This window comes from Solanum lycopersicum, chromosome 7 (assembly GCF_036512215.1).
Source record: "Solanum lycopersicum chromosome 7, SLM_r2.1".
In the NCBI taxonomy this organism is placed as follows: domain Eukaryota; kingdom Viridiplantae; phylum Streptophyta; class Magnoliopsida; order Solanales; family Solanaceae; genus Solanum; species Solanum lycopersicum.
Genome location: NC_090806.1, coordinates 69288186 through 69309297, shown reverse-complemented (window position 1 = coordinate 69309297; position 21112 = coordinate 69288186). Strand labels below are relative to the sequence as shown.

Below are 21112 nucleotides of genomic sequence, written 5' to 3'. Positions count from 1 at the left end.
GAACCAACAGGTAGAATTAGGGGATCGGGTGTCACGAACCGACACGTAGAATTAGGGGATCGGGTGTCACGAATCGACACGTAGAATTAGGGGATCGGGTGTCACGAACCGACACGTAGTATTATGGGATCGGGTGTCACGAACCGACACGTAGATTTAGGAGATCAGAGTGTCACGCACCGACACAAGAGGATTAATGAATATGAGGGAGCGGAGTGTCACGTACCGACACAAGAGAAATAAAGATAATAAATCTTGAAAGATGTTAATATACTCAATCTAATGAACATAATTCCCAAATGAGTATGGCATTGAGGCTTGAGTCCTCATTTGTGAACTTGACGGTAATTGTTAATGATATAGTACTTGCTGTTGCTACATGTTGAGTATCATAGTTGATTTATGATATTACTTGATATATATATATTGATTTTTATTTTGAGTTGGCCGATGATATCTACTCAGTACCCGTGTTTTGTACTGACCCCTACTTTTATGTTTTCTTCTTGTTTAATTGTGGAGTGCAGCAAACGTGCCGTCATCTTCAACTCAACCGCAACTCTAGCCAGTCTTCATTATTCCGGATATCAGGGTGAGCTAATGCTTCTAGCTTGGACTGGATCTTCCTCTTCATGTCTTGATGCCTTGAAGTTCCGGCATGGACTAGCTTTTACTTGTTTTAGCTTTTTAGAATACTCTTAGTTTAGTACTTTGATCATAGATGTTCTTGTGATGATGACTTCCAGATTTTGGGAAATAATAGTTATTGAATTGATTTTTATTAATGAGTTTAAGTCTTCCGCATTACTTTATGTTGATAGTACATTGAAATGTTAAGGTTTAGATTTGGTTGGTTCGCTCACACAGGAGGGTAAGTGTGGGTGCTAGTCGCGGCCCGATTTGGGTCGTGACATTAGTAGGTAATTTAAATCGTCTTATTAATAGCACATTTGTGTATTTGTTTGAGAAGTAATATAGAATGTCATGTGGAATGTATTAGTAGTCGATTCATATAGTCTCTAGTTTTTGGTATACGATATTACTTACTCATTTGTTTTGGTTATACACCATTAAACTTGTTACGATTTTTTACATATATGTTCTGCATTGCTTTTCGTTGTACTAGTTATGTTATAGTTTTTTGTTTTTGATATCTATTGTCCTCGTTTGTTTATTATCTTTTGATTATTATACTATTTTTTGTTTTTGTACTTTTTTCTACATTGTTTTTGTCTTTTATATACTTTAATGCGTTGCACTTGATTTGAGCTGAGAGTTCTTTATAAACAACAAATCTATCTCCACGAGGTAGTCATATGCACACACTTTACTCTTCCAAAAGCCCCATTTGTGGAATCCCGTGGGATATGTTACCCTCAGAGCGGATCCACATAGAGTCTGTCGGTGATCGAACACACATTAACCTCGTCACAAAATATATATACCTAAGTAGAAATTAATAATGTATTTGTGTAAAATTAACATAGAATACCCAATGAACAAATCATCCAATTGGTCAATTGGCTCTTAGCTGGATGTTTAAGGCTCTTCCAGTATTGTTGAGTCTGAGTTCAAATCTTACTATCGACATGTCTCTTTTAAATTTTTCACTATGTCACTTCTATCTAAACTTTCACTTTGTTAATGAAAATTTGTTTCTCCACGTTATAACCTTAAAGTTAATTTTTTTTTTAAAAAAAATTGTGATTCTAATTAAAAAAATTGTGATTCTAATTTATTTATTTTTTAAAAATAAATGAATGAGAGGTGACTAATCAAGTTGGTGGAAGATGGGCCCACTGGACTGGGCTTTGGCATGGTGAAGGCCAATCGAATAGGGCCTGGCCCACACCCTTAAAGTCTTCTTTTTCAACTAAAGCCGACTCATTCTTTTTCATTTAAAATTCAAAGACATGGTGGGTCCCATTTTTCTTAAAAAAGACACCTGTCGTTATTATAAGCAGCCACGTTTGAGATCTTCCCGCCTATTAATTAGACCACCAAAATCCGGATTTTCCTTTCTAATTTACTACTTAATTAATGGAATTAAAGCTTAATTAAGAGAATAAATAGTATACTTTTTTGAGTTTTGAGTCTTCTGATTTTAAATTAAAGATAGGAGTTTAGAGATATGTATTTTTTTGGGTCTTGTGATTGATTGTATACTTAACAAGTGATGTGATTTTTTTTTTTGAAATTAAATAATTGTCGGAATAGAAAAGATGTATTAGTTAGTAAAACAAACAAATTGAAACGAGTGAATAACTTATTTGATTAAGTTTCAAAAGCAAACTTTTTTGGAGTATTTTAAATGCTATAATATATAAATATGTTATTTAACTTCACTTTAGCTGATATGTGATCAGGTAGAATACTTGAATTTGTAAAAAGTTGAACAAATATGTATATGCGTTCTATGTGGCATAATGCACGTAGAGCGCCATATAGGACGCAAATTGCCTTGTAGGATGTCAAGCATGACGAACATATCTACATGTTCAATTCTATACAAGTTTAAGCGTTTGCTTGTGTGCATTCAAAACTATAGAACATAAGCGTCAAATAAAGTCAAGTTAAAGAACAAGTTTATTTATACACTATTTTAAATTATTGGCCAAGCTTTTACAAAAATTAGATAAAAAAAAAATTTCAAATACCGAAAAATCTATAATCAAACGTTAGCTAATCTTGTTAGGTTCGTTCACAAAATTGATTTGTTCAAATGTGATATTGCTAACCACCAAGTTTGTTCACTAATGTTTTTTCCAAGTGAAGAACAACATTTCCCACTTGTTCTTCACATGTTTTGTTTACAAGGTGTTCATATGCATCGAATATGTTGGGAAGAGAAAGTGGAATTATTTATCCAAATATGAAAATGGAAGAATTACTAACTTAGAAATATATAGTGAAAATTAGTGGCTTAAGTTTACTACATGTGGATTGAAAGAAAGCAAAGAGCTTCCGATAACAAGCTATAAAACATTCGCTTCATTGTTCAATAAATTATCTGATCAGTATGTTAGGTTAAATTTGAACGAATTAACTGTAAAATCTATTTGCGTTCGAAATGTATGTGAGTCACAATCCATTATGCGGATTTCTTACTATGTTTTAATTGTGTTATTTGTTTTTTTAACAAAAATAATTATTTCTTAATTATGTTTATATATAATATATTAAATACTAAAAGATTTTTTTAAGAAAATAATTTGATATCATTTTTCATGAGTCAATTTAAGTTAATATATCCATTTATTTTTAATGAAATAAAATAAAATAAAATAAAATAAACAATAAAAAAGTGCATCAATAATTTTGTCCGAACTTAAATAAATTGAACACCTATCCAATTTTGGAGTCCGTTTGCATAGATTTAAAAGTTGATCAAACCTACTTTTCAGTCAGCTTTTTTGACTTATATAAGTTTTTGTCAAATATGAAACATAACTTAAAATAAATCAAAGAAGTGTTTGATAAGATAAAAAATACTTAAAATAAATCAAAAATAGCTTAAAATAAATCCGAAATCAAAAATAGGTCTCCCCCTTGACTTAAAAGTCATTTCAATTTGATTTTTTATTTTTGACTTAAAACTACTTTTTTTTAAGAAAATCCAAACGAACTCTAAACCTCCAATTTTATTTTATTTTCAAACAAGACTTGAATAAAAAAATACAAAAATATACCTATATAAGTTTTTGTCAAATATGAAACATAACTTAAAATAAATCAAAGAAGTGTTTGAAATTACTTAAATTAAGTAAAAAATGGCTTAAAATAAGTCTGGAACCAAAAATAGATATCCCCGTTGACTTAAAAGTCATTTCAATTTGACTTTTTATTTTTGAGTTAAAATTACTTTTGTAAGTCATTCCAAACGGACTCTAAACCTCTGATTTTATTTTATTTTCAAACAAGATTTGAATAAAAAAATGCAAAAATATACCTATAAATGTGAGTTATCACTATTTCCTCCTATAAATTACGTCAAATCTATCGAACAAAGTTCCATAAATATTTGATGGAGACCAAACACATCTTTAACTTGTGACAAACTTAAACGCTTAAAACTATACTTCAAGGATGATCTATCCAACAAAGCCCGTTATATATTTGATTCTCCCTTCGTTTTAAATTAATTAAATTATTAAGGTGTCATACATTTTAAGAAAAAAAATAATTAAAATATAAATTAGACATATTTTATTTTTATCTTTATTAAATATTATTAAATTTATGATTAAAATAACTAAATATTAATTATAATTATTAATTTAAGTACTAAATAATAAAGGGTAAAATTGAAAGAATATTTTAAAAATAGTCTTAAAAATTGAACAAGTTAATTTTAAAAGTAGTCTTGAAGATCGAACGATTTAGTTAATTGGAAAAATAAAAAATAAAAAATGTTTCAACAATTCAATTAAATTGAAATGAAGTGAGTATCAAATATAAAAGATTTTTTTTTCTCATTTTCTTTAATACGTAACAACGATCCAAACAAGTTGTCAATAAAATGACGTAAATTACGAGGTCACTTTGAAACTAATTTTGTCGTTTTCTCCCATACGTTACAACCAATTCAAACAAACGGTCAATAAAATAACTGACAGTCACGAAGTCACTTTAAGACCAGTCTTATCGTTTTCTCTCATACATTACAGTCATTCAAACAAATGATCAATGAAGTCACTGAGAATCACGGGGTCACTCCGAAACCAATTCCTTCGTTTTCTCCCATACATTACAATCATTCAAACAAATGATCAATGAACTGACCGAGATTTACGGGATCACTCTGAAATCAATTGTGCCATTTTCTCCCGTACGTTACAATCATTCAAACAAATGATCGATTAAATAACTGAAAATCAGTATTTAACACCAATCCTATCGTTTTCTTTCATACATTAAAATCATTCAAACAAATGATCAATGAAGTGACGGAGAATCACAAAATCACTCTTAAGCTAATTTTTTCTCTTTATTTCGTACGTTACAATTATTAAGACCGATAATTAATAAAGTGATCGAGAATCACGAGGCTTAATAAATGTTGTTCTCTGAGCTTAACTTTGGGACATATCCTTTCTCCCTAGTCATTGGGGGCAAGGAAACGACATCGTGCAGACGTGGAACAAGGTCATCCATAGATTGAAATTAGTTTTAATCTACACCGTAGATTTTAATCCCTAGAAAAAAGGACACATTATAGTTAGGTATAAGAAGGGTTTTCAGAGCAGAAAAAGTGGCAGAAATACAGTGAGAACAGAGAAGAAGAAGAAGAAATATCAGAGAAAAATGTCAGGCGTCACTCAACAGGAGGAAGAGAAGAAGCCGGCCGGCGATCAGGGAGGTCACATTAACCTCAAAGTCAAGAGCCAGGTTTTTTTTTGCTTTTTAAATTTTTTTATTTGGCTGCAATTATATATGATGCTAATTGTTTTAGTTTTTGATCAAGTGATTAGTTTGATTGTTTTTTTTTTCTGTTTTATGGATTGTGATGTTTGTATTAGGTTTGAAAATTGTGTTAGATGAATGTTTTTTTGCAAATTAGGGCTGTTAGTCAGGCTGCTAGGCTTTGATCGTTATTCAATTTAGTAAACGGGACGGAGTAATTTGTATAAACGAGAATTTCCTGTGCTGTAGTTGTGCAGGGTTTGAAATTCGCGGAGAAAGGACATGATGATCCTTCTCCATGTTTATATCGGGTTTTTGAGCAATTTGGCGTATGCCTAACCCACACATCGCGTGCATCGTGGTTTGATCTTACTAGTAGATGGAGAGACTAAAGCCTTTGGACATAGAGGAGTATGTGGTGTTAGTTTTCCTTTTCCTGCTGATAACGGATGGCAGTAGTTTGTTTATCTGTGTTAGTTTTCAATCAGTTTAGTTTGCTTGTTTATTCGAGGTATAGATTAGCTATGCTTAATGAGTTCATCTCTGAACTCTAAAAGGGCTTGTGGGAAGAAGATAAAATGTAGATATATGGTGGCTTAGTGTAAAGATTGCTGAAAACTTTTGTATTCGATGTATAATTCAGCTATACTCATGCGTTGTGTAAGGCTCATTCTGGGGCAGCATTCCAAACAAGTTTATTTTTTCTATACCCAAGGCTTGAAGCTGAGACCTTTTGCTTATTGATTAAGGGTGGAAGGCTTGTGTTTATGTTTATTTGTTCTTAGCTTGACATAAGCATTTTGTGTGTTCAACATCCAAGAGTGTGACCCAATGGTCAATGAAGTGAAATGAGAACCAGGTTCAAATCTTAAGGAGGGCAAAAGACATTAGGTGATTTCTTCTTATGTGTCTAAATTGACCAAACCTTGGGTGAGCGGATTTAACTTGTTCTTGTGCCGGTGCGAGGTAGTAGGTATCTGGTAGTCGAGCTGCAAACAAGCTGGCTGCGTGTACCATCTTTAAACTATTAAGGAAAATATTATTAATGTATTGTGAGTGTACATGTTAAAGCTATTGTTTGTGATCATACAAATCCACTTATGCTTCCATTACCTTCATATGTATTAAAAGCTATATCTGCTTGAGCACATCCATCCCTTCTATTGGACCATTGTTCATATTCTCTTGCTGAATTCCTTGTTTTTCTTCTGCTATGTCTTATCTGATACGTTAATCATCTAAAAACTCAACTTCCTACCAGAGAAGGTTCAAAAAGCGGAGGCAAAACAATGAACGAAATGTTGAATTGTTTTGCTTTCTGAACATGCCTCATCTTTTTGGTTCATACTCTAAAGAAAAGAAACCTGTTGATCTCTGATAAGAAAACAGAATCACAAATGCTGCTTGTTAGTGTTTAAAAACTCTCTACTTTTTGTTGTTTTAGTTTGTTTGTTTATTTTTCTTGTTTTAGCTAATTTGTGGCCGGAGTAAGGTCAGTATCCTCAAAGCTTGTGGAAATGTTCTGAATGACAATAATCCACGTTCAATTCATTAACTCTCTGAAGCTGACAATTTTTTTTTAGGATGGAAATGAGGTGTTTTTCAGGATCAAGAGAAGCACACAGCTGAAGAAGCTCATGAATGCTTACTGTGATAGGCAATCTGTGGACTTCAACTCTATTGCCTTCTTGTTTGATGGTCGCCGTCTCAGGGCCGAGCAGACTCCTGATGAGGTTTTTCCTTCTCCCCTTTTCTTCACCAACCAGTGCACCTCTTCCTGCTACTTGTGTATATATATGTCCACATTTTCCCTAGACTTCATATAATCAGTAATATGTTGTCTCATTACTTTTGTTTACATAATTCTTTTTGACAGCTCGAGATGGAAGATGGCGATGAAATTGATGCTATGCTGCATCAGACTGGTGGATCTTTGTCTTAGATTTTATATTGGAGGGTTTGGGGTATGGTAAATTAGATTATATGCGGTATATGTTGACCGAACTTTTTAGAATGTGTATGTTAGTCTTTACTTTGGTGGTCTGATAATAGTTGTTTATGGATGGTCACAGAATTTGGATTTTGGATCTTTACTTCTAGTTAATTATCCTTTTATTAACTCTTGGTGTTTGATATATTTGTGCTATGATCGGTTTCTGGGCAATGGTATCTATTAGTATTAATTAGAGATTTGGAGGTCTTGTGAAGTTTGTTTTGAAGCAAAGCATAACTAATGGATGTGCTTTGTACAAGTGACAATTCGTCTGTCATAGAAATCCAGCTTCTTATATTGCTTCATCTACACTGATAAGGCTTTGTAGAGTCGTAACTCATAAGTACTCCTTAGCTATGGTCTCAGGTTTGAACTTTGGGTATGAAGTTGTGTGTTACTGGCCACTTTACCCTCTATTAGGGGTGTAAAAAATGAACCCAAACATAGGTAATCCGCCAAGAATTTTGAGGGTTGGGCTCAAGATAATTTGAATTGGGTTCTATCACAACCCTTCAAGCTTAACTCTTTGAAGAGAATTCTCAATTGAGTCCAATTTAACTTCCATTCAAGTGGAAATTCAAATTGTGATTATAAAAGTTAAATTATTGAGATTAATCGGATCAAATTGGGCGGGTCAAGACCCAACTTGTTCTTTAATCCCATTTGAGCTTAACCCATTTAAGCCCAAAGTAAATTTGGGCGGGTAAAGACCCAACCCAGTTTCTATTCAATCCATTTTAATATTTACAAGTTCAACCCAACCCGCCCATTTGACATCCCTAACCTCTGTTGTGGTGCTTCTCAACTCGAACTTAGATTTAGTCAAATCTTAATACAGATATCAAATACCTAGTTCGTCTATGTGGTGTCGTTTCTTCTCATATTTTTTCCCTTTAATCACAATTTCAAATCAGAGAATAAATAGATTGCTAGAAATGACTGATCTATTCACTTTATTAACAAAATTGAGCAATATCTAGTGATTTATCCGTCATGTTCAACCCGTCGCACGGTTATTATAAACTCAAATCGTATAAACTCAAATCGTTTTTACTATTCTATTTTAACCCATATAAAATTTGGGCTATTTTTTTTTGGGAGGGGGGGGGGGGGGGTAAGATTTGGATAGTTGGGTTATGATCTTTTGTTTAGAATATCTTCATCGAGCTCTTTTAAGTCTAAGTAACATTTATCGAGCCATTTGGATCGATAATTTGTCTTTATATTTTCTAAGTCAATTTTGATACCCACAAAATTAGTTTCACTAATCACAGAACATGGTTAGTAATTATTGCTAACAAAGCTTATTCTGTGATTAGTGAAACTTACTTAGACCAAATCCTAAATAGAAGTAAAGTAAAATCAACTAGTTAAACCTAATAGACCAAATCCTAAATAGAAGTAAATTCATCGGGCTTTTTAGGTAAATATACCAAAACTTTAGGAAGACATGTCATGGCAAAGCCAGGAAGTTCTTTTATTTATATTTAATATGTACGTTTTACAATTATATTTATACGAAAATAATTTTAATCGATCATTTTATATGATGTGCACAGATCTTATTATTATCTTTCGTATGATTGAAAGGTTGTTTCTAGACACTTAGAACCAAACATTCTAATGTTTTTCTACATTATTAGCAGATTAGTAGGAAAATAAAAGAAGATTCTTAATTTGAAAAATCTCACCCACTTCTAATTATGACTTAACAAGTGTAAAAAATATAATAATTAAAGGATCTAATTTATAAATTAATTCTTTTTAGTAGTTAAAGCATCTGAATCTAAAATGACCGAAGTCAACCTCAATGTGTAATTAATATACACAAAAGATATTAAACAGACATTTCATATAGTATATGAGATTTACATATATTTTTTTAAAGTGAAATTTAATTTTCATTTCTATTTTATCACAACCAACGAAACACATATGGGGAGTTAAAAATAATAATTTGAACATTGCTTCTGTAAATTATTTGAAATTAATCCCACATATTTATATTTATTTTTATATTAAATAAATAAGAGCGCACAACATGTCACTATTTTCAGTTAAAAGTTCAACAACAACATATTTAACGTAATTCTACAAACTGGTTACGAGAAGGGTGTGAAAGATATTGATTTCGATAAACTGTTGCTCAAGTAAAGTATGAAAAAAAAAATAGTGAAAAAGTCATGTTGAAAATAATGGAGAAAAAAAGTGATAGTAAAAACAAGTAATATATACGATTATTAAAGTTACAATTTTTTTAAAAAAGGAATACTATAATAAATCGAAGTAAAAGAAATACATATAATAATTATAAGATCGAAAAATAAAATAGAAGAAAAGTAATTATCTGATTTGATGTAAACGTATAGTAATAAGTGTTTACGCGTATCTTTTTGTGTAAGCTATCAACTTTTTACACTTAAATAATTTCTATATGGTAACAATATTTTGAAATTTTATTTATTTGTTTAGTCAACCTACATAAATGTGTTACTTTTATAGTGTAACATCAAACATGTCAATACCCTGACATATTGATGAGGAAATAAAAATGAGCTTTTTTTTAAACTAAATGTGAATTAATAATTCATTACCTTAAAAGGTCATAGTAATGACAATGAATATGCATATTATCATATCATTTTTACTAAAGTATTTTCTAATAATTGAACAAATTAATATTTTGTAGCTTCTAAAATTGGTCTAAGCTTTAACTCTCCAAGAAAAAAGACTTTGAATTTAGACTCATACAAAGTAGACTTTAAAATCAATTTGATATTAAAGTCAGAACCATGGGTAGCCTATTTTTAGGCTTTTGGACATATTCAAATCATCAAATATCAATCACCAATTTGCTATATATAATGAGAAAATAACAAGTATTATTCTCTTTTTTCTTTACATAATTAATTCATTTGAATTCGATATCTTTTAGTCTAAACTAGATATATATAGTAAAAATTTGTTAAATACTTGCAAATAATAAAATTTTAAATAAAGCAAATCTATATGGATGTAATATACAAAATTTTGAACTCGAATTCTTATGATATTCAATTTCTGCCTCTATCTCTGCGTACTATTGTCGTACAATATACATTCATAAGGTGAAAATAAATATTAGTTAACCATAATATATATATGTACTTGTAACTTATACGTATATTAGTTATACGAGTTTTAAAATTGTAAACTAAACATAAGTTAAATTCACGTTTGTATAAGTTAATCAAACGTGATATTAGTTATACAAAATTTAATACATCAATAACTTACCTTCTAACCAGCTACCAAACGACCCCTGAATATATAGCTAACCAATAATATACAAGCTACTAATGTTTAAATTACCCTCATCGATTAGATAAAAATTTAGATAATGAATTAATTAACCTTTTTTTTTTTGACAAGTTTTACTCCTTGATGTGCTAATATAGTGATTTAGTTAAGTATAATGACTAAAGAATAAATTGAGAAATTATTGGTAAGAAACGTTAGTTATAACATCACAGTATTGAGTAGCTAAACGTCCATTAATGAATACGTGTATGAATATTTTGTGTATATTTTTTCTAGGGAGTTTAGGTAGTTTTGTTACAAGTCATTGTACCCAAATCATTAAAACATAACAATTAGGAAACGAGGATAATTAATTATTATAAAATGGACTGCTTTTAAGGGTCCCAATTTTTTTGTTAAAAAAAATTAAACAATAAATTAAAGAAGGTTTGTAAGAGTTGCTAGGAATCTGAGTGGAAACTTGTACAAGGATTTGATTAGTTAGCTTAGTTAGCTAAGTAGTAATAGTAATTAAGGGTGTGGTTGGTGCGGAGAAAAATATTTTCTTGAAAAATAAAAAGTGTTTTTTCTGTGTTTGATACGTAAAACATTTGTATATACTATAGACAAATACTATGGGAATATAATTGAGAATGCGGGTGGAGGTAGGGGTTCGAGGTGGTGGGGTTGGAGCTACGAGATTGTGAGTGAAGAATTGAAGATAATGTATGTTAAAGGTTAAGGAGGACATAATCAATGTTGATCTGAGAAACTCATTTTTTTTTATAATTAAAAAAACTTTTTATTTTCTTATTAAAAAAATTGATTTATCAAACATGAAAAAATTTTAAAAACTATTATTATATTGTCAAAACACAACGCGTTTTACTCTTAATTGGCTAGTGATTTTGTCAACTCACAAATTGAGGGCAAACATAAGAATGCTACTAGCTAGTTTGATATGTAATAGGGCATAGACATTTGATATTTAAAATTCACTGAATCAAATAATTTAAATTCACATGATACAAAATTCATTAAAAATAAAATATTTCCTATTAAGATTTAGCTAGTCTCAATATTCGTATTGGAGACCTCTCATAAACAATAGAGAAATTCAATTTGTACACCATATTTAGTAGTGGTTCAAAATTGATTGCGAAAATATGATTTATATATTAGTATATAAAATATAATGTATACAAATTTTGAAATAGAAAATCCCATGAACAATATACATGTTACTACACCAAACACATTTTTTCCCCAACCAAAATAGTTAAAGTAAATTAAGTTTCATTAGCCTCTCACAAAATCATACATAAGACATTTAATTAAATTATACACACCAAACACTATAAATTTTCTTTTTTCATATTGTTAATGTAAAAATATAAGTTAGTTATAACAAGTTAATTACTAATAATTTGTATTACGTCTGTATAGTTATTTGTTCAATTTTATACATTTTTAAATATTTACTTGTACATATCAAAATCTAAAAAGCATAAATATCAATTAATACCAAATTAAAAAAACACGTTTATATATTATGCCAAAATAAAAAACTTCACCGCACCATATACAACGATTATTAATTTAAGTACAAAATATAAAAAAAAAATGACTAAAATTACGACATAAGTGAGTGTTGAAAATTCTAAACACTTTAATATCACGTGCTATTCATGTACCTATATATATATATATGAGAAAAAAAATTGTGAGAAAGGACCACATAGCCATGGAAGCTTCAAAAATTCATTGTAAACTTTCAAGAAATATATGTTTTCTTCATCAATGGATTTCACTTATTTTTACATTTGGATTTGTAATTCCGTTTATTCAATCGTTAGATTATTCCGATGCGCTATCGAAAAGCCTCCTTTATTTCGAAGCTCAACGCTCCGGTCGTTTGCCGTACAATCAAAGAGCTATTTGGCGTCATCATTCCGGCCTTACCGACGGACTTGATCAAGGGGTCCGTACATTCATATTCTTATGCATTGAAACAATTCGTTACATCATTAATATTATTGTTCATCTTTTTTTAAATTGATTCAATCTTGATCAAGGCCCGTTAGTAAAATTGGCCTTACTAACCGGCCTTGATCAAGTTAAAATGTTTGTCTTTTTTAGTTGACATTCTTATTTACCTTTCGAGGTGTCAGTAAAAAATATATTTTTAGCTGACGTATTGAACAAGGCTAGTCAATTAGAAATTACCATTTTTTTTTATATCTTTATGTATTTTTTTTTAAAAAAAATATGTGATAGGTGGATTTGGTGGGAGGTTATTATGATGCCGGAGACAACGTTAAGTTTCAACTTCCGATGGCTTTTACTATAACGATGCTATCATGGAGCGTCATTGAATATGGTGAAGATATAGCCGCCGCGGGCGAGTACAGATACGCGCTTGAGGCAATCAAGTGGGGGACGGATTACTTCGTCAAAGCTCACACTCATCCTAACGTACTCTGGATTCAGGTTCGTGTTAAGAAATTCATTAAATATAAGTCGTTTGATTGCTTAAAATAATCCCTTTAGTCACGCCCAAAAAAATTGATTTCTAAGTGGGTCCATTTTGTAATTGTCTTTATAGACGTAAATCAAGCTAGTAATTTCTTTGAATTTCAATGTTGGGTCATTACCCATATTTAATTATATAGTTTTGGCATTAGTATGATTTATTATTTTTTTGATTTGATGTTTAAATTTTGAATTTGTCAGGTGGGTGAAGGAGATACGGATCATTATTGTTGGCAAAGGCCGGAAGATATGACCACGTCTCGTCGAGCTTATAAGATCGACGAGGATCACCCCGGGTCGGATGTCGCCGGGGAGACGGCAGCCGCGTTGGCGTCGTCGTCAATTGTGTTTAGGAGAACAAATCCACATTACTCTAAGCTTCTTTTGGTCCACGCGGAACAGGTAATTAAACTAACATTGTTTAAATACATTTAAAAAAAAGGACCAATTTGTTGTATTACTAGTGTAACACAAGTGGTGTAGAAAAAAACTCCAAAAAGTGAGAGACGATATTTTTAAATTTGAAAAACAATTAATGTCATACTTTTCGTTTATTCTTAATGACAAACTTTTACCACCACATAAGTTATATGTATGTCATATTCAATACATATCATAAATTTCAAAAATATATATTTATTTCTTTGATCACTTCTTCGCGTGTTCACGTTTTTATACTCTGAATCCTTTAGTGAAAATCATTGATCTATCACTATATGTATTTTAGATCACAAATTTGAAAAATTTTCATTTCCTTATTATATACATGCCAATTAAAGACAGTTCGACGCACTAAACATTTGTTATGTGAGTACTCTGTAGAAGGGCCAGAACATAAAGGTTACCCTGCTTTTTCTCAAGAGGCTTTTTTCATAGCTCGATCAAACCTATAACATTCTAATCACACGACAACTATTTTTACCAGTTACGGAGGAATAAACATTTTAAGTGAGATTTTAAAGATGATATTCCCAATTGTGGTTTGTTTCAACTACATACCTAATATATTTAATAACTATATGCAATTAATTTGTTTGTTTCCAATATTGTAGTTGTTTGAGTTTGGTGACAAGTTTAGAGGCAAGTATGATACAAGTGTTGGAGCAGCCAAAGGTTACTATCCATCTTTGAGTGGTTACAAAGATGAGTTGTTATGGGCAGCTATATGGCTCTACAAAGCCACCGACAAATCTCATTATTTAAAATATGCATTACAAAATGCTCAATCTTTTGGGGGTACGACTTGGGCCATTTCAGAATTTAGTTGGGATGTCAAATACGCTGGCCTTCAACTACTCGCCGCTACGGTAAATTTTGATTTTAGTTCTTCTGATATAATATAAGATTACACATATTTGATTTTTCGTTCGTTTTAAGTCATTCCACTATTAAATTATATACGTGCTAATGTTAAACTGGTAATATATATATTTTTCTATATATAATAGGATAAAAGGTTAGATGTGTTGAGTCATAAGTATATTATGAGGACCAGAATTAGAATTTATAAATAATTGAGGGATCAAAAGTGTTATTCCTACGACTTTTATCGATTATTTTAATATTTTACCAAAAAAAAAAAAGTTGTCAATGTTTAGAATTTAATAAGTGTTATTATATTAGGCTTTTTTTAGTTAGTTAAGTGAGTACATAAATTAATTTGAAAAACTTTGATTTTGATGTGTTACCTTAATTTAGTTCATCTATCGTTTGATTAGGTAGAAAATATATGCTTTAGTTGTTATTCCTATTTTATACTTATATTTATATATTATTGAGAAATGATAATACATATGAATGCATGCGTGGTATATGATTATTTTCACTAGTCTTTTTAATTTTTAGACATGTACTTAATTACTTGCATTTACATTACATAGTCAAAATTAGGAAAAATGTCAATAAAATTATGTGTTTTTTTGACACATGTTGAGAGTCATAGATGTACGCTGTGAAAATAGTGAAACATTTAAATGTGATTATTTTCATAGAAACAATATTTTGTACTTTAGAATATATACAAACAACATATCGTCACACTTTATGTTAAATCAAGTTATTAATGGTCGGAATTAGAATATAATTAGTCCAAAATCAATAAATATAAACATAATGAGTTCCCTCCATAATTTTGTCACTAATCTAGACTCTTTTTCAACGTAATCCATGTTCTACGGTTAAGAAATCTCCATTTCGGAAAATAATTTAAATTATATCCAATACTTGTAATTTAACTTGTTATAACAAGTTATTTATGCAACGTCTATACTATAAATGTCATTATTAAGTAATGTTCATCGAATTGAATTATCTGCAATTGTCATGTGTTGGGGACAAAATTTATACCTTTAGTGCATAGAATTTAAATTTGACGGAAAATGACATGTATCTATTAAATTAGGTAAGTTTTGACACATGTTGAGATGTCGATGTAGGCTCAAGAAAATAGTGATGATTTTATGTTAGATTGGTTAATTAATTTCATAGAGACAACAAGGGACCCTTGTCCTTGTGAATACAAACACCATATGTTAGGCAAAATCTTCTCATAAAGTAAGTTGTTTGTGGAGAGATATAGATAGTTAGTCCAAAATCAAATAGAGAACCAATCAATAATTTTCTTTCTCAAATTTTAGTCCACTAATTTGTTTTTTCTTATGGTTGAAGAACATAATAATGTCTTAATTTATGACATTTGGTCATTGGTATGTCCCCTAAATCGACGATATAAAGATTTCTTACACTATTAAATATAATTTAGATAAAAGTTTATATAATCGAGCTAACTGGTTTAAGTTCATCATATCAACTACTCATAATTATTACAAAATGTTACCTATACACTCATTTTGCATATATATATATATATATATATATATATATATATATATATATATATATATATATATATATATATATATATATATATATATATTTTCATACTATCGATGCATAAAACTTAAGCTCTTGTTTCTGCAGTTACCGAGGCAAGATAAGAGAGAGAAAGAAGACGATAAAATTATCGAAGAATATCGTTCGAAAGGCGAATATTACCTTTGTTCATGTCTAAACCAAAATAATAAAACTAATGTACATCGCACCCCAGGGGGCTTATTGTACATCCGTCAATGGAACAACATGCAATACGTATCAAATGCAGCATTTCTCCTCATGGTGTACTCCGATCATCTCAGGGAAACTAATCAAATGGCTAGATGTGAACGTCGTTCCGTGGGCCCCGAAGAAATCTTCGCGTTTGCAAAATCACAGGTTAAATTTTAATTTTTACGAGATATTATAATAACTTCGACTTACTTTGATGTGATTTTATAAATTCGCAATATGTTGTATACGTATGTTAGTGCTCATTAGCTAACCGATTTTACCTCATGAAAAATATCAGGTTGACTATATCTTGGGTTTGAACCCGCGAGGTGTGAGCTACTTGGTTGGCTACGGACCTAAGTATCCCCAAAGGGTGCACCATAGGGGTGCATCGGTGGTCTCATTCAAAAAGCGTAAAAATTTCATAAGTTGTACCCAAGGCTATGATAATTGGTTTGGACGTAAAACCTCGAACCCGAATACGCTAATCGGGGCACTAGTTGGTGGACCGGATTACAAGGACCGGTTTAATGATCATAGAAGAAATTTCATGCAAACAGAGGCTTGTACTTATAACACGGCTCCTCTTGTTGGGTTATTTGCAAAATTAAATGGGCTAGACAGAGGAATCGACATTGAAGATTCATCATTGTTTTTAGCTAAATAAATAGTGTTACGTACCACTATTTATTTAAAAATACCACGTAATTGTTTTATTTACTTTTTGATTGATTGAAGAAAGAAATATACAACCAAAAGGGAAAAAGAAGTATATAAAGTATAGTTTGTTCAATGTATTCATCTTTTGATGTTCCACGATTCACTTTTTATGAATAAAGAAAGCTCCTTCGTCCGATATTATTTATCATATTACGCTTTTCAAAAGTTAATTAATTTTAAAAGTTAAATTAGATCATATTAATTCGATACTGTAAATAAAAAAAAAATATTCTAAAACTATATGAAAAGTACCATAAATTGCATTTTTTTGCATATTAATATGATGAAAAAATACATCTTAAAATGTTAATCAAAGTTTTTATAGTTTGACTCTAAACATAGAAACCATAACAAATAATACCTAACGGAGGGAGTATTCACAATGCTTCTTTATTTTCTCTTGCGTTAAGTTATTGTCTTGTATGATTAAAATATCATTTACATTTAACATATGATCATGTTATTTTTATTCAACGATGATAATAAAAAATTACTATTTTAATTTGAGATTGTTGAAGAAATTCATAAACATGAAATTTTGAATTTACTTTTCTCGAAGGAAACTCATTCAATGACTTTTTTTTTTTTGAGTTTTCCATTCTAGATAATGCTAAATGGCTAGAAAATTTGGCGAGAAATTTAAAATGTTTACAATATTTTTTTTCTTTTAAAATAAACTATTTTTTTTATTTTTAATTAAAATATATTAAAATTAAAAAGATAATAATATTCAAAAAATAAAATAACAGTCTGAAATACGTTATTTTACTATTCTAGCCAAATTTTCTAACAAAAGCCCAAAAGGATTTTTTCTTCCACCCTTGGTACCAACATTGGAGTTCAAGTAACTTCAGATTCGCACTGAAAAGTTTCACAATGAAATAAAACGCTTCTTATAAGGTGATTTTATATCAAGGATACTCGTATTCCAAACCTTTAATTATAAAGAATAAAAATTATTTACCACTCTATTACGATTCTGGTTAGCCGTCTAATGACTTGTTAGGAGTCAATGTATTCTTCTTAATACATTGTTGGTAAATATACAGTATGCCGACACCACATATAACCAATTTCTTTGAAGTATATTTAAGAGGGTGAAGGGTTGTTTCATCGTAGGGACTCGTATTATTGTGCAATAACACACAATGAAGGGTCAAATCAATGACTAGTTGTCAAAAATACCAAGTTCAACTCACCACAAATAGCTATAGAAATAATGTTTATTACAAGATTTTGATGCCTTTATTTATGATATTTGGTATAAAATTTCAATTCAATCCAAGTCTAGCGTCAGAGTTTATAGCTAGTAGCCTTTTCAGTGCTAAGCGTATAATTTCGTATTAAAATGACGATTCAAATTTTTTGACATGTAAAATATTGTATTTGACTAATATAAGACATCTGAAAATCTCTCACATCATTATGATAGTTTTTTTTTATTTTTTCTATCAAGTGTGTAGTCATTTCGTATTAAATTAACGATTCATATTTTCAATTCATAAAATATTCTATCAAAAGAATAGAAAACATAAAAAAATCTCTTAAATTACTACAATAATCTTTTTATTTTTTCTACTACGTACGCAAGTAATTTTGTATTTGAATTAGACAATTCAAATTTTTGACCCGTAATATATTCGATCAAAAAAATAAAACAAATTTTCAATCCATAAAATATTCCATCAAAAGAACAGAAAACATAAAGAAAATCTCTCAAATTACTACAATAGTCTCTTTATTTTTCCTACTATGTAAATCATTTTATATTTGAATTGAACGATTCAGATTTTTGAACCGTAATATATTCCATAAAAAAATAGAAGACACAAAAAAATAAATCAAATTTCCTATTTTTATCTTTCTACTAAGTGTATAGTCATTTTATATGAAACTGACGATTTAATTTTTCGACCTGTAAAATATTCTATCAAAAAAAATAAAAAGCTATGACTATTCAAATTTTCTAAAATATTCCATCAAAGAAAATAGAAGACAAAGAAAATCTCTCACTTATCTACTATTACTATTAATTATTTAGACCCCCCCCCCCCAAAAAAAAAATAAAAAAATTGCACCACCACGTTAATTACAACTCTAATTTCAATTTTTTTTTTAAAAAAAAAACAAACTCTGATATTTAACTACTGATTTGGTTTTGTGGATTACTTTTAAGTAGATCATTAGAGTCATCATCACCATTCTTATGAAAATTATCTTTTCCAGTCTTGACAGATTCAAAAGTAGAATCAGTTGTGGCTGTAGCCTCTTTTATGGCATCTTGTGCTTTGTCCACTGTTTGGCTGCTAAAGCCTTGATGTTGTTTTTCCTCAGCCATTTCTTCAGCAACTCTTGTGAATTCTTCAGCTGTGGTTGGTGCTTTCTCTTCTGCATGATGATCATAATTTTCCTTGCTATATCTCTGCCTCCATATATTTATTAAAATTAATTAAGGGAAGAAATTAGAAGGATACAATATAATCATTAATAACACCACCACCTAGTGAGATCAGACTGTACGCAAATCTTATCGACGTGATATAAAGAGACTCAACTCAATAGTATACTTGGACTTGGATAATGTCTATAAACACACTTTCGATAATGTTCGTAATTACTTATTAGCTTTTGAATTAAAATATCGATAACAATGATCGATTGACATGTTAGGTTCACCATTTTACTGTATTAATTATGAAATGAATTAGAAGCTTCAAATTTTTCTAGAAGTTTCTCCTTTTTTTTTCAATTTTAAAGTAATCAATTGAGGATATAATAGATAAAAATAAGAGGGATAAATAATTAAAGACAAACTAAAAAGAAAAGATCATTGTCTCTTTTTTCTTTTTTTGACTTTCAATCAGACATATTTAAAATTAAAAAATATTTTAATACATTCCACGTGTCTGTAATAATTTAAAATAACAAAATTCCCCGATTATATTCTTAAATTCTGAATTAAATCAAAATATAATCAGAGTATTGATAAATAAATTGAAATTGTAGAAGCAATAAAAAAAGAGAGAAGTTAATAGATACCCGTATAGTGTTAAGAAAAAAGGGCTGGCGCGGGCGCGCGAGTAATTTGATGCGCGAGATATTGCAAAAGTAGAGAAACTGATTATAGGCACCCATAGTTGAATGCTCCTCCTAACTTCTAAAACTTAAGCTAATTTCACTTCACAATTTACAATATGTTGTTACAATGAAGATAGGTCTTTTTAACACCCAATAAAATGTAAGTCTAGAGTTTGGCAAATTATTTAAGGATGAATAGACAATAAATTAGGGGCCAAGTGGCACACGAAGAGTCCAGCCTTATTAGCTTTGAACACATAGCACTACGTGGCGGATCGTTTTGCCTGCCTCGTCACAGTATCATCACTTCTCTAATTTTTCTTTATGGCTACGATCGATTTTTTCCTTTTTAAGTAGTTATCGCTTCTTTACTACTTTTTTTGGTGAACGGATAAAAAGTTATATTTATATCATTATAGGACTTATTTTTATTTTTAACTATATCATAAATTCTCGATTATTTTTGTTGAATCCATCCCATTGTTTTAGTCAACTTTAGCTATTCAATTGGTACAAACAATTGTTAAAAATGAATAATAATTGGAGTTGAAAAGAAAAGATTTGGTAGTTGGCAAATTGGTAAAATTTGCAATCATTTTTGACGTTGTTATGTTTACATATGTCATTAGTGACATAGGTATGATTTTATCCTTCTATAAATAGAGCATTCTTGCTTATTTGTAGAACACACCAAGTTAGAGAGAAAAACCATTTTGAGAGCAAAGTGAGGTATTCTATAGACTATACAAGAAAAATAGTTTGTGAAGAAAAATAGAGTGTGAGCGATATTTTAGTAAGACGGAATCAAAAGAGTGTTGTTCCTTTTGAGTGTGTAGTAGTCACATTGAGTGTTGTATTCGTGACTACACAGTGTAAAATTCCTTACTATAGTAATATCAGTTGCTCCTCTTGGCCCGTGGTATTTTCCCTTATTCAGAAGGGTTTTCACGTAAAATTCTTGGTGTCATTATTTTCTCATTTTATTTCTATTACTTTTACTAT

At 30.0% G+C, this 21112-nt stretch overlaps 2 protein-coding genes and 1 long non-coding RNA gene across 3 annotated transcripts; 2 read left to right on the top strand and 1 right to left on the bottom strand.

Annotated features, from left to right (window-relative positions):
- Window positions 1–5080: 5080 nt before the first annotated feature.
- Window positions 5081–7522, top strand: LOC101266843 (small ubiquitin-related modifier 1). Its single transcript, XM_004244047.5, has 3 exons — window positions 5081–5388; window positions 6987–7136; window positions 7280–7522. Exons 1-3 carry the CDS (start codon window positions 5305–5307, stop codon window positions 7343–7345), a joined length of 300 nt encoding a protein of 99 aa, XP_004244095.1. The 5' UTR covers window positions 5081–5304; the 3' UTR covers window positions 7346–7522.
- Window positions 7523–12342: 4820 nt separating this feature from the next.
- Window positions 12343–17168, top strand: LOC101267141 (endoglucanase 11-like). Its single transcript, XM_004244048.5, has 6 exons — window positions 12343–12656; window positions 12953–13165; window positions 13409–13609; window positions 14260–14514; window positions 16187–16477; window positions 16611–17168. Exons 1-6 carry the CDS (start codon window positions 12384–12386, stop codon window positions 16977–16979), a joined length of 1602 nt encoding a protein of 533 aa, XP_004244096.2. The 5' UTR covers window positions 12343–12383; the 3' UTR covers window positions 16980–17168.
- Window positions 17169–18988: 1820 nt separating this feature from the next.
- Window positions 18989–20288, bottom strand: LOC101264953 (uncharacterized). The gene is made up of 2 exons (XR_011210919.1): window positions 20072–20288; window positions 18989–19454 (listed from the first exon to the last, which is right to left on the bottom strand). It is a non-coding gene; the product is annotated as an uncharacterized lncRNA (long non-coding RNA).
- Between the last annotated feature and the right edge of the window lie 824 nt (window positions 20289–21112).